Source organism: Malus domestica, chromosome 01, assembly GCF_042453785.1.
Source record: "Malus domestica chromosome 01, GDT2T_hap1".
Classification (NCBI taxonomy): domain Eukaryota; kingdom Viridiplantae; phylum Streptophyta; class Magnoliopsida; order Rosales; family Rosaceae; genus Malus; species Malus domestica.
In genome coordinates, this window is record NC_091661.1 from 31,145,665 (window position 1) to 31,160,626 (window position 14,962).

Genomic DNA, 14,962 nt, shown 5'->3' on the forward strand with positions numbered 1-14,962 from the left:
GCTTTTTAGAACTCCAGGAGACCAAGTTATCCCCTAGAAATATGCAATGACCACCAGTGGAGCGACGATCATCAGGGTCACCAGCGTAGTCAGCATCGGCAAATGCTGTGAGGGACAAAAAACTGGGTTTATAAACGAGACCGCGATCATGAGTGGCTTTCAAATAGCGAAGAATGCGTTTGACGGCAACCCAATGTGTAGTGGTGGGCGAATGCATATACTGGCAGACTTGATTCACAGCGAAAGCAATGTCCGGACGTGTGAATAAGAGATATTGGAGAGCCCCAACAATACTTCGAAAGGTTGTTCCATCCGCCAAGGGCTCGCCCTCATACAAACTAAGCTTGCGGCCAGGGAGGGCTGGAGTAGACAAGGGTTTGGCGTCAGCCATCTGAGTTCGTTTGAGGAGGTCCAGGATATATTTTGATTGTGTTAAGTACATGGCCGTTGGCGTTCTCGTAATTTCCATTCCCAAAAAATAATGCAAGGGACCAAGGTCCTTCATGGAGAATTTTCGACCCAATTGATGAATCAAGGTGGAGATGTGAGCTGGATTATTACCGGTGACGAGGATGTCATCAACGTAAATGAGCAAGTAAATGACATTAGTTCCATTGCAGAAAATGAACAGCGAAGAATCTGCCATGGAGGCTTGAAAGCCGAGCTCCTCCAGATGGTGAGAGAAGCACTGAAACCAGGCACGTGGAGCCTGTTTTAAGCCGTATAAGGACCGGCGAAGACGGCATACATGTGACGGAAACTGCGGATCGACAAAACCAGAAGGTTGGCGCATGTAGACTTCTTCATTTAAAGAGCCATGAAGGAACGCATTTTTTACGTCAAGTTGGCGAATTGGCCAGTTAAAATGAAGAGCCACGGAGAGAATGATCCTGATGGTAGCATGAGTGACGACGGGACTAAACGTCTCACTGTAATCAAGCCCTTCTTGTTGATGGAAACCATTGGCAACAAGACGTGCTTTAAATCTTTCAATGGAACCGTCAGATTTCCGTTTAATACGGTAGACCCATTTATTTGGTAGGACATTCATGGAGGGATGAGAAGGAACTAGGGACCACGTTCCTGTGCTTTGTAGACCATTGAACTCTTCTGCCATTGCCATACGCCATTCGGGAGACTTATTTGCCTGTGTAAAACAAGAGGGCTCAACAAGTTCATTAGTCACATCAGAAACAAGAGCATACTTGGGGTTTGGCTTCTGAATGCCATCCTTTGAGCGTGTAACCATGGAGTGAACAGGTTGAATTTGTCTCTGAGAGGAAGGTGAGACAGGAGCAACACCCACTGCAGTCGTATGGGATGGAATGGAAGAAGGGGCAGGGAGGTGCGGATTTGGTGGGAAATTAGAGGAAATAGGGTTAGGTTGGGGGGATGGTATAGTGGGATGCATGTGATGGTGCGGATGTGGTGGTAAAGGGCAGGGAATAGGACTAGGGTTAGGTGGGTGAGATAATATGGGGAATAAGTTGGACGGATGCGGGTTTGGTGGTACAGTTGGGAAAATGGGGTTCCTAGAGGGATAATGGAAAGAAGAGGGGTCAATGTTCAGTACCATAGACGATTGGGAGGATGAGGACGTTGTAGAAATGGATTCTTTGTATGGAAAATTGGTTTCATCAAATAGGACATGGCGTGACAAAAAAATGCGACCTGTGGACGTATCTAAACACCTATAACCTTGTTGATTTAATGAATAACCTAAGAAAATGCAACGTTTGGAGCGAAATTGCAGCTTGTTAGTATTATAAGGACGAAGAAATGGAAAACATGCACACCCAAAAACTTTAAGAAAATCATATTGAGGAGATTTTTGAAACAGTTTTTGAAAGGGAGACTCATCATGGAGAACTTTAGTGGGTAAACGATTGATCAAATAGTTTGCTGTATGGAAAGCATCATCCCAAAAAGAAGTTGGTAAGGAGGAATGAGCAAGAAGAGTGAGACCAGTTTCAACGATATGACGGTGTTTACGTTCGGAAATTCCATTTTGTTCAGGATGATGTGGACATGTAAAACGATGTAGAATGCCATGTTGAGTCAAAAAAATTTTGAATTTGTTGTTTACGTACTCCCCTCCTCCATCAGTTTGAAAGGATTTAATTGTAGTGTGGAACATGTTTTCAACCAATTTCTTAAAGGACACAAAAGTGAGAAAAACATCAGATTTTAATTTTAAGGGATATAGCCAAGAGTAGCGAGAAAAATCATCAATAAACACGACATAATATTTAAAACCATTGATAGAAAAAGAAGGTGAAGTCCATACATCGGAATGAACCAATTGTAAAGGAGATGAAGACCTAGAGACAGACAATGGAAAAGGTAACTTGTGACTCTTGCCCATGGGACATGAGTGACATAACTCACTAGTTACAACGTCCTTAATAGGCAATTTGTTCCTAGAAACCAAATTTTGCAAAATATGAGAAGATGGATGACCTAACCTAGAGTGCCAAATTGAATTGGACACTCTAGTTCCTAAAAATGCAGACACGCCTTTAATGGAAGATGAAACACCAGAAAAAGGGTAGAATCCATTCCTACTCGGGCCTTGTAAAAGCATCCTCCCCGTGTGGAGTTCCTGAACACAGTATGAGTTGGGATATAAGGTTAGAGAACAGTTATTATCGGTAGTAAAACGATGGATAGAAATAATATTGGTTGATGCATTAGGGCATAGTAGTGTATTAGGTAATGTGAAAGTAGAGGTAGGTGTACGAATGGAAGTGTTGCCTATGTGTGAAATTTGCAAACCTGTGCCACCAACAACTCCATTGACTTGGTCCATGCCAGTATAAGGATGAGGATGCGCAACAGTAGCAAGATTATTGGTGATGTGAGCATTGGCCCCGGAGTCAAACAGCCATTCCTGTATGGCAGGTGCTGTTGCAGAAGCAGGAGGAGCACGAGCAGCAAAGGCTTGAAGACGTGGTGCAGGGACACGTCCCTCATAAGACATATTTAGGCGGTTGAAGCAGTCAATCGCAGAATGACCATAACGATTACATATTTGGCATTGAATCCGGCTTGTAGTAAAAGTACCTTGGGAAGGAGAGGTGCCAAGAATCCCATCATGTGGGCGGGAGTGGGATACTTGGTTAGAGTTGGACCCTTGGTGATAGTAGGAACCTTGGTGAGAGGGTGAGGAGCTGTAGTGGCGATTGGTAGAGCCGCGACCAGTATTGAAGTTACTACGACCACGGAAGCCAGTAGAGGATCCTCGTCCTCGAGAAGATGCAGGTGCGCGGTTGCCATTGCGAGCGGCGGCAAGGACAGTGAGCCCACTGTCAGTACCAAACGCGGAATGTATTTGCTGTCGTCTTTCAGCGCCAAGGAGGAGGGCTTCCAAAGCACTGTAGGTAATAGCCTCATCACGGGCTTGAGCGGAAGCAACGGTACTTTCATAGGCCGGACCAACGTTGTTGAGGATGATGGCAACGATGTCGGAGTCGGAAACAGGAGCACCAGAAAGAGAGAGGGTATCTGCGAGACAATTAATTTTATCCAAAAATTCAGAAATGGAAGAATCACCTCGGTGAGTATTCATCAACTCACTACGAAGCTGGAGAAGGCGACCGGTGGACTGAGAAGCATAACGATCACGTAGTGTTGTCCAGGCAGAGTGGGAGCTGGTTTTCCCAATTAAAGCAGCAAGCACGGTAGGATGGACGAAGGAGTTGATCCATGACATAACAGTTGCATCCTGTTGTATCCAAGTGTCGAAATCAGGGTTGACTTTGTCAGTGATGTTTCCATCCTCATCTGTCAGCAATGCTGGGGGACACTTACTAGTTCCATCAACAAAGGAAACCAGATTTCGACTGCGGAGGAGAGGTAGCATTTGGGCTTGCCAGAGAGGGTAGTTGGTACGATCAAGTTTGATCGTGAGAAAATTGGAGACATTAGGAAGGGGAATGGGAGAGGAAGATTGAGAAGCCATGGGAGAACGGGGAAAAAAAAAATTATTGTCGCTAGACTTTAGCTCTTTGATACCATGAAAGAGTTTAAGCTAGGGTTCGAAAACTGTGAACTGCATAAACTCATCAAGGAGTATGGTTTGGCTTTCTTACCATCTGCATCATTGCAGTATGGTTTTTATACAGTTTTACATACACCCGCATGCCATAAACAATAGTACACGCATGCAATAAATAATGTGAGATCATGCAATATTCTTCTGCCCATCTTCGACAGGACTTCATGGGTTTCATTTAGAATAGTCCTTTCACCATGTCAGCAGCACATGGATTATATGTCAGCAGCACATGGCTTATACTCAGGTAGTTTGAACTGAATATTTGGTTTATCATTGTGAACTATGGGCGGCCGTCAGCGGACCCGCCTTAACGAGGGTCGTCGTCCTTGCATTGGTAGGGTTGTCATACAAGAGAGTTCTCTTGCAAAAGTGAAACTAATATAAAGTCGGATGAGATTAAGATACAAAAAATTTGTTATTCCATAAAATTGGTCAAATCACTCGCGTTGTTAGGCAGTCTGATCGAAGATTTTCTCGTAGTGGAGAAACCTATTGGTACTATTAGGAAGATTTTCCGGTTGAGGAGAAAACCCAATGGGTGGAAGTTGAATCTGGAAATGATGATCGATGGAACATAAGCATAGCATAAGTGTTTAAAAAGTTATTGGCGAATCGATCGAAGACTGGCAGAGAAATCCTCTCGCACGTTCTATTTTGTTTTCTGTGTTCTATATGGTTGAGTTTCGCACTTCTTGGTTGGATTTTGTGCTTGATGGAGAAGTTTTTGATAATTTACGTTACGTATTTGATTTCCTTACCTATTAGGATTTTAAATTTACTTCCAATTAGGATTAAAATTCTCATTGCTCATTTTAATTTAAGTCCTATGCACTATACATAGGACCTTAAGATTAGTTTATATAGTTGCCGTCACCATTCGTGTAGAGAGTTTCCTCTTTTTTGGTTTTGGGGTGGAGTTCACTACTTGAAATTATGAGTATGTAGCAAATTTGTGGCTTATTTGAGTGGCAAATTAATGAAAGCCAATTTGTGAGTTTGAGAGTTAGAGAATAATTTGGGAGAATCTTCTTCTTTTGTTATGGGATCTGTACTCGTTTGGTTTAGAATCGTCGGGTCAATCAAACTGTATGACTCAAGCCCCATTTTGAGATTGTCTTTTCGTCGTGTTATTCTTTGGTTTAAAATATTATTTGAATGCGAGACATAGTAGGTTGAAGAGAAAGACTTTATCTACCGTAACAATCCATCACTAGTAAATATACAAAAGAAAACTAAAATTAAACCGGAAACTGCTCTGGTTCTATACATAATCCCATCAAATTACTTCAATAGTTAATAATTTATTCAATGGTAAATGCTTATAAGGGGAGAAAAAAACATGAAACCAACCAAACTGGATTGTGTTCTCACAAGCAAATAACATGAACAAGAAAAGATTACAGCAGTGGAAGAGAGGGACTAGAAAAGATTGCCATTTTATAACATGTACCATGAACAAGTACAACTGTTTGCTTCCCCGGCCCGATTATTCCACATACATACGTATTTACATCCGTTCGTAGATTGGCCGTGTACATACGTAGGTCTAGAGAAGAGGTTGTTATTACAGCAGATGATATAAGAGATCAAACACTTAGCAGAGGAGGATTTTAGGGGGTCTAGTTTATTGATGAGCAATACCTAAACTGACTACACTACTACTACTACTGATCTCATCTCTTTCATCACATCATCATTTGACCTGGCTACTTCATTTCTACGTTCATTATTTTATCATATGTATAAGTTAACAGTTATAGCCTCTTGGCATACAATTCTTCGGTCTTTGCAAACCTTCCCCGGATCCTTGGCTGGTTGTCTGCAAGAGCCTTCCTGCATGCGTACTGAAACGAAAGCATTTAATCAGTTTCCCCACCCACTGCAACGTATCAGCTCAAGGGCCGAATCCAGTAAATTGGAAGTATATAAGAAAGTGCTTCAATCGACACGAGATGCTATAACAGTTAAAGTATGGATATGCAGCTCTTTTTAATCTAAGCTATTAAACGGGACTGAAAATCATCCACTCATATAAAGCGAACAACCAACCCTGTTTCAACAGCCTCGAGTGTTTAATCACAAAGGTCAATCAGAAAAGGTGAAATGTTTGTAAGATCATTGTCAAATGCTGCAAATGTTGCTTCAGTAGGCTCTATATCTCACCCTGTTATGATTCCATTCAATTATTTATTCAGTATTATAGTAGTGAGTCCATAGAAACAATGTTGATCAGGATTTTACCTTGATTTTCCTGCCGAAGTTCCTCTTTGTCTTCTTGTTGCGGTACCTTGAAAGCTTTTCCCTGCGTTCCTCACTGCTGTAGTTGCTGGTAACTATGGGCCGCTCTAGGGAGGACTGGATGAGGCTTGTGTTACTGTTACCGAGAGTCTGTCATAAAAACTCAGTATCAATGACCTAGTCCCATCCTGTGGAAATGGCCAGACATGTCTAAACATTTCTCAGTCCAGCAGTCTTTGTTACAAAGCCAATAATTGCATATAGCCAATCATCACTTATTGATTAATTCAAATAAATGAATTATCAATCGGTCTAAAAAACTCCCAGACTTGTAGACATGGGGTCAAGAGATTCACAGACATCGGTTGCACAAATGCATCAATCTCTCAGCTGGAAAATGTTTGGTAAGTTCTCTTAGGAAATTGCATTGTTTAACAGACCGAAGAATGGTAAGGAATGGGGTTATAGACGGTCTAAAGGCTATGAGAGAAGGATTTAAGTCTTTGTTTGTATGACCTTTTAATTCATAACCTCTTCTCAACCGAATCGTTGTTGTGTAGATAGGTAATATTTTAGTTCTTGTAAGAACATGAATACTTTCAAACCTAAGATATATAGCATAAAATAACTAAACTAACTATATCTGACCTTAATATCACCTTCACTGTATGCTCGACGAATCCCATAAGCACTCAAATCCATTCCAGGAAAATCCAGAAAACTTGCCTTCGTTGAAGTTCCGTGCATCCAGTCCATCGAGGTTAAACATCCTGAGCTCCCACTTTTCTGGAATGACACGTCGCGAAGCGGTTTGTTCTCCTGGATATGATTTCCATCCACCGTCGAAACAGAAATTTTGATATCTACGGCCTCAGAAAGTGGTGCTCCTATCGCGTCTTTCCCTAAGAGATCCTTGTCATAGAAGACATCGTTCAAAAGCTGCTCGCTTTGAAGTGATTCAAGGTCTGCAACCTTGAGTCCTTGAGAGGAGGTGACATCTTCGCCGCTAGATATCATTGAAATGGCTGCTGTCATGGGATCAAGGCCAATGGCCGGTTCTTCGATGATAGGCTCTGGCGCTTTGAACAGATCCCATTCTCCTCCCAGGTCATATTCCGAGATCATCGAGGCCTCGGAGAAGCAATTCTGCATTAGACAAAGAAAGAACTGAACTTCAGAACTAAACTAACATCAAAAGTGACTCTGGCAATACCTAAAATTTCAGACCAAAACAAAGAAAGAGGAAAAGTTTGCAAGCTCTCAACTTTATGAAACTCACTAATGGATGGGGACCAAAGCAATTACTACTGCTGAAAGTTCCATACAAATTTTACTGCAAAGTCATTCTTTTAACACATAAGTTACAGTTCCAGGAAGATTCAACTTTTTTTACTTTTAACCACAAAGGTGAAAAAAAACAAAGTCAAGTCTTTTCCTTTTTAGCATTCAGATTGCATTTAGAGGAAAAGAAAGTTTTTTCCTTCTTTATCCAGCACATAAAGCAAAGTCCAGCTGTTCCATCGCATGCCCTGATGAAATAAAAACAAGACTGTACAGACCAAGATATTTTCATTTTCCTTTTCTTTTTCCATTTTTTTTTCTGGAAACACAGACAGTGTTTTGGACTGAAATTTATGATTAAAATTTGACATTTGTGCCTTGTTTTGATTGTTACATCTTCCAACTTTACAATTAATTAGTCAGAGAAATTAACAATTTTCTCACTTTCCCACTTCCTAACTTGAATTAACCAAATTTGGCATTTTCCCACTGGTTTTCTCGGCAACCAAACAGGGAATTAGGTGAAAAATTAAACCAATGAACATAAATATATGCCAAAAACTTGAACTTTGAGCTTCTTTTTTTCTGACAAACAATGAATACATAAATAGTCCCCATTTTCTCGAGAAACAAACAGAGGGTTGTTGATGGTATCATACAGAGTACACACTAAATCACAAGAGAGCAACCCAAATTCACAAACTATCTACTAATTCACCTAAAACCCATCTCAGAATAATCAATTCAATGCAGATCATGCAAATCTATGAGAAAAACCAAACAGGTGCATATATTTGTTTGTAGAGAGAGAGAGAGAGAGAGAGAATAAGGGTACCATTGAAGCATTTGACTTTTGGGTTCTGCAGAACTCATCCAGCTGCTGGAAATCTTGAGAAAAGTTCTGGAAATATGGGAACAAAAGCCCAGTTTCTGCATACATTCTCAAAAGAGAACCCAGAAAACAGAGCAAACAGAAATCACACTGAAATGACTGCAACAGAGCAGCCAAAAATTTCTAGAGAGAGAAAGAAGGAAGGAAAAATGAGTCTAGGTTGGTTTGGGTTTGGAGATTACAATTTATAAGTTGAGAAGGAGGAGAGAGAGAGCGAGTAGACAGAGAATTTATATAAATAATTATTGAGTGGGGGAGAGTAGTAATATTGGCAGAGTGATGATAATATCATATAGTAAAGGACAAATTAAAGAAAAGGACACAATTATTTTTATAATGCAGTGTCCCCACGTCTTTTATCATGCTTCCTTTTTAATATTTATTTTTTACTATTTAAAATATTATTTCAATTGCAGATATATGCTATTTGTGTTTATTAATTTATCGCAATTTGCAAGAAATGCTATTTGTGTTTATTAATTTATCGCAATTTGCAAGATATGTTATTTGTGTTTATTAATTTATTGCAATTTGCAAGAGAGTGAGGGTGAATTGCACCAGGCCAAAAAACTCTCTTGAGATGTTTGTGGACTTGACTGTTTGGTTGGAAGTTGGAAAGATCATCCTAATTAATTTCCCATTTGGCAATTTGGCAATCTCAACTTCAAGTTCATTGTATTTGGAGTTCACTGTAGAACTCAATGTAATTACATATCTTCTCCTTTTGTATAATTTTAGGTCAAGGTTGACTGATCAGGGTAATTATGATATCGGATGACGTGATCGAACATCCGTACGTATGTTGTAGGCTTGGCTTGTATTGTAGTCTATGTTTTACAATTCAACGACTTGCATCTAGCTAGCTATACACAAAGGCTATTTAGAGCAAAACGTAGTATTTGGTTATGTTTTAGCCCTCTAAAATTAATATTTTAAAAATTATTAAGGGCTAAGTTTTTCCATCTTCAACCATAAAGGGCTATATTGATTTCACTTTAATTTTTATTACTTTTTAGAGCCAAACTTAGTCTGATTCTTTTAGCTCAATTCCCCTAAATTCTTTGATTGGAGACTAATTTTATCAATTTTAAGGTTGAATGTGACTTTATAACTCTTGGCTAGAGATAGCCAAAGTTACATAAAGCTATAGTGGATTAGTCCCCGCTCCCCAGTTATTAGCTACAAAATTTAATTAACTTTTCAAATCGTAGGTGGGAATCACTTGCCAAAAATGATATTGAGTGGGAGCTCCTTTTTTTGGTTTCCTTTTTCCTAATTAAGGTTGTATTTTATTTGCTTTGCTTTGTTTTTACAAGTCTTATGACACACCAATATGCAAAATTAGCATTGTTGTGATTATGTTTCAAATGACACATCATCTCAAAGTTCTTGTTTTGTGAATGCCTTCAAGTTGTTTAACAATTTGAAAGGTCATATCACAGTGCTTCTACTTTCCTTTATATTTGCTCATCAAACACTTGAAAAAAACTTTACATGTTTAATTATTTTTAAGGTAAATTGCACTTTTGGTTATGTGTTTTGCTTCGATTTCAACTTTGTTTATTGTGTTTTCTTCAGCAATTTTGGTCATTGTGTTTTGCTTTGATTTCATCTTTGTTCAATTTGGTAAAAACAATCCACTTGTTTTTTTTGTAAAAACTGTTGGGGGATTGAAAGACCACCTTACAGACTCTCTAAAACTAACTCTAATTTTGAGTTTATTTTATCGTTAAATATTAAAGTTATTATCATTTTTAAGGTTATAATTTTAAATGTATAATCATTTTTAAGGTTATAATTTTAAATGTATAATCATTTTTAAGGTTATAATTTTAAATGTATAAAATAAATCGATAGTCTAGGTACTATAATATATTCATGATGAATTGTTCATTTATTTAATACGTTTGAAGAATTAAATGATCTTCAATTCAATTTTTTTTTTTGTAGGATTGATCTTAATGAAGAGTAATAAATTAAATGGTTTCAATCATTCATTTTATTTAGTCAAGATATCTTATTAGCAAATGAGATAATATGTACGTTGTATTATCCTATTTAATACGTTTGAAGGATTAAATGATCTTCAATTCAAATATTTTTTTTTTGTAGGATTGATCTTAATGAAGAGTAATAAATTAAATGGTTTCAATCATTCATTTTATTTAGTCAAGATATCTCAATGAGAGAATATGTTCGTCGTATTATCCTATTTAATACATTTGAAGGATTAAATGATCTTCAATTCATTTTTTTTTTGTAGGATTGATCTTAATGAAGAGTAATAAATTAAATGGTTTCAATCATTCATTTTATTTAGTCAAGATATCTTATTTGCAAATGAGAGAATATGTACGTCATATTATCCTATTTTTAATCATTGACATATAGTTGATTACAAATTTTCCCGTAAATAGAACGAAAACAATATTATTTGAAAATACACAACAAAAACCCATACACATGCAACCATATATTGTTGGATACACATAATGAGATATACAGTACACTTGTAGGTAAGGTTATGTGCTCATTGCTCAACCATATGTAAGCTCATCAAAGTCACTATCGATCTGATAGATTGAAAATAGTTCACTAAATTTGGATCGACGAAAAGTTTGAAAGAAAGAGTAGTCGCTTGAGCTAACAATAAATATATATAATAGAAAGGTAGTCTTGGGATTAGCTAGTGTCACACAATCGACTAGTTTTACCTGTAATTATTGACATTTGATTTAGATATGTGCGAGGACAGAATATAATACTGTTGTAAAAACACAAATATCAGCACTAGCTTATCAATCCAGGATGTTATCATAATGGGTTGAAAAATAGGGAAAGAGGACAACCAATTTTACGTTGAATAATACCATATAGATCAACTTTTTAGATTATATTTGCAAACTATATAATGTATCACTAATAGGAAATAAGTATGTTAATCAACAATTAAATAATAATGCAATCATAAAAAACCACATCATATAGTTTACTAAATATGATTTAAATAGATGGTCTCCTTAGCATTACCCTTTCCATGTTTTATGCATATATTGTATAGACTGTGAGGTGAGAGATTTGGTTTTAAGCCACACAATAAGTTAGTCATAATAGTCTGATATTGAACTCATCATTCACTAGAGTCAAATTTAAAATTTCCCACTTATAAATAAAAAAGAATATCATTAAATTGTAGTCGATGCCAAACAAGTTAAGTATAGTAGTTCCATCATATCTTATTAGTGTAAGACTATAAGTTTTGTTTTGATTTTTGTTTATATATATAAAATAAAAAGTTACTCTCGAGCATGACAAATTGAAGGAGTACGTCTATATACATCCAAGCATAAAATATGTCATCTAATATTGAAGCCAACAGTCATCGGAAAATATATAAACTGTTAGGAAAATGACTTATTAGCTGTAAAACTAAAAGGTTTGAAGATAGATTCTGCATGTCCTCCAATTTGATCAAATATTCAAATTCTCCTTCGATCGACGTAGAGACTTCTATTCGTTCACACTGCAATTTGGAATTAAGGGGAAAAATCATGTTAAAGAGTCAAATGAAATTTAGTCCTTTCCTCAAATTCAAAGCATAAAGAATAAGCCTGCTGTATGAAATGAAAATGCAGAATTAATATTAGAACAAAATAAATTACCATCCTTATAATTAGGATGGGTGGTAGCAAATGTCTTTGAATTTTACCTCATGTTTAGTTTTCGTCTTTGAATTCTTATATTAGTTTCTTCCGTCCTTCAACTTAATTTTGCATTGCATAAGTGGTCATTCCGTTAAATCTAATCTTCTTTTCCGTAAAATTTAAGGGTATAGTGATATTTTCATACATAAAAAACTAATTTAGTTAAAAATGAGAAGAGCTTTTGGCTCCTTAAAATTAAGGAGGAGTTGCTCCTCAAAATACTTCGTGACATATTCACAAAATTTCGTGATTATAATCGGTGTCATTCATATTATAAATCACTATGTAAAGATCATCTTTGCAAAACATCAATTAAAACTAATTAAGATCGTTTAGTCAATCATTAAGGAGTTCTGTCATGATAAGCACGAAATAATTATGTGAATAGGTCACGAGGTATTTTAAGGAGGGTTCCTCCTCAATTCTTGAGGAGCCACATGTTTCTCTTAAAAAATTATTTTCTTATTTGGATGAAATTCCTATTTTATCCCTCAACTTAACAGAAATATTGTTGGAGTTAATGAAAATAACTATTAGTGCAACAAATGACATAATTCGAAGACGGAAGAAACTATTAGTAGAGTTCAAAAATGAAAACTAAACATGTGGTATAGATTAGGAACCTTTACTACAAATAGCCTTATAATTATTTGAATAGTTGTTTTCTGGTGGGAAAGAGGAAAATCCTGATTACTCCCACATTTATACAGAGGATTGTTCTTCTTGACAGGTATACATTGATGATTTCTTTATTAACAAAGTGGTACTTCACTTGCGGTCCCAAGCACTTTTAGTATGAGAAATTTTGTCATGATACCGATTTATATACGACCTTGTGCCTATAACACACATGATACATATAAGTATGTTGATGTAAGTTATAGGCATAAGGTTGTATATAAGTTTTGTTCATGAGATCGATGAAAAGGAAACGCTACTTTTGATTAGCTGTAATTATAACAATGCCTGGGCAAAAAAGAAATATATGGATATAGTGACGTATATAGGCATAGCATGTAGCTTCTAGTTTTATCAAACTGGAACTGAAGTGTGTGTTATTAAAAGGAAGTGGGAAAGTGAAACCCAAATAGGAATAGGAATAACCCACTAAAAAATGGAATTTCTTTTTCAGACGTGTAGCTTTAAATAATTGTTCAGTCAAATAGCTTTCAAGTTTGAAATAAAATTCCATGTGACAAATATGGAGTCGGGCTGTAAAGTTATAAAAGTAAGAAGCAGCTTCTACGAAAGTGCTTAATTATAGGGGAATTTCAACCAAGGAATGTACATAAAACCTTAACTCTCCCACATTGGGAAAAAAAGAAAATGTAAAAGGGAAGCTCTCTCAAGCCATATATAAATTAACTTACCATAGCTGGCAAGGAACCTCCTTAACAAAAGGCTTTAAGGTGCTCACACTTTGCTAGCTAGCTCATTCCTTTGCATGTCCATGTCATGGGAGATAGATAGATTGCATGAATCGCTCGCTTCCATTTGGCGCTTTTGGATCGGTACACTTGGCAGCTGAAATTTGGTAGTGGACACACTTTAGCAGACAAAGAATGAAATAATGTCTTTGGCTTTGCCAGTTATCACGGGAAATGATTGTACATATGGCTGCGCAACACATACATATTTATGGGTCGGCTAGTTTTTTTCATATTTTTATTTATTGTTATATAGCATAAGTCAAGTATATATGAAGACACGAACTCTGCAAGTGCTGACGTTGACTTGAGAGGAAAGAGAGGTGAAGTGAACTTAGTCATTTTGTATTAGCATCTTTAAGCTACACGACTTTATTTTCTGAAGACACTAATTATTCCTCTTTCTCAAAACCCTAATTATTCCCCTTTCTCGGGAAACAAGAGGTGCGCTTGAGAATCTATACTTTGGGTTCCATTTCTGTTAATCTGATTCAAATCACATTGCTAAATAGCAAATGGTACAAGCTTTAGATGAATATATAGGTGCTCATGAAAGTCAACTGATCGTGAATCCTTACATTTCACTTCATCATGCTGATGCATGCATGCATGCTGCAAGAAAAAAAAGTAGTAAAAATTGAGAGAAGTATTTAAAACTGAAATAGGATTCAAAAAATAAAAAATAAATAAGAGCATGTAAAATGAGAAAATTTGTGTGCGAAAATTATTTTTCAAAACTGAAATAGGATTCAACCTCCTCTAGTGATTTATAAGTTTTGAGGTGAAATCGTAGTGGTCAAAATTACAAGTATAAATAGAAGAGATGAATGGGGATTTTTAAAACTGCAGGAGAGGAAACAATTACAGACCTACAAATTAGACAGTAAATGCGACAAAATCTTCTCATTGCAATTACTAAATATTTGGCAGAATTAGGGTTTTGTAAGTTTTGAGTTGAAATTTGTGCATGGTGCATGGTAGAAAATTGCAAGGCGAAGGTGCGAATATGGAAAGAGATGGGTGGGAGGGGTTGGTGAAAAACACAGTTGGAGAGGAATATTGTCTGGTACCTAATGGAATTTTGTCTTCCTTCACCAATTGCAATTGGAATTGCTTTGGTATCAATGGGGTCCTCACTCCTCACTCGAAGGCGCTTTTTGGATTCTTTTGGATGTAAACCCTGAAATGATATGTCTGTTTGTTGTGAAGAGTTCCTGAAGAGAAAAAGAGAGGAAGGAAGGATATATTGAGCCAAATGGTGCTTTAGATTTTGGCCCTTACAATTCATGATTCCTAGATAAAAACTCATTTACATATAATAAAGTTCAAATTTAAAATTTGTAGCCACATCGGAACACTATTG

At 36.8% G+C, this 14,962-nt stretch overlaps 1 protein-coding gene across 2 annotated transcripts; it reads right to left on the bottom strand.

Moving 5' to 3' along the window:
* Positions 1-5,477: 5,477 nt before the first annotated feature.
* On the bottom strand, positions 5,478-8,717 carry LOC103417882 (zinc finger protein CONSTANS-LIKE 4). 2 transcript variants are annotated; one of them, XM_008356037.4, is made up of 4 exons: positions 8,412-8,717; positions 7,022-7,441; positions 6,299-6,445; positions 5,478-5,901 (listed from the first exon to the last, which is right to left on the bottom strand). In XM_008356037.4, the coding sequence occupies exons 1-4, from the start codon at positions 8,514-8,516 to the stop codon at positions 5,812-5,814; spliced, it is 762 nt and encodes a 253-aa protein (XP_008354259.2). In that variant the 5' UTR covers positions 8,517-8,717; the 3' UTR covers positions 5,478-5,811. The 2 variants fall into 2 exon arrangements, with proteins under 2 accessions (XP_008354259.2, XP_008354258.2); XM_008356036.4 differs by having other exon boundaries at positions 6,944-7,441; positions 8,412-8,712.
* Positions 8,718-14,962: the final 6,245 nt, after the last annotated feature.

Coding starts and splice junctions, on each gene's coding strand:
- LOC103417882 (XM_008356036.4), bottom strand. CDS start 8,516: ATGTATGCAGAAACTGGGCTTTTGTTCCCATATTTCCAGAACTTTTCT. Junction 7,442..8,411: donor AAAAGTCAAATGCTTCAATG/GTACCCTTATTC, acceptor TGTCTAATGCAG/AATTGCTTCTCCGAGGCCTC. Junction 5,902..6,298: donor ACTTCGGCAGGAAAATCAAG/GTAAAATCCTGA, acceptor CTTTCGTTTCAG/TACGCATGCAGGAAGGCTCT.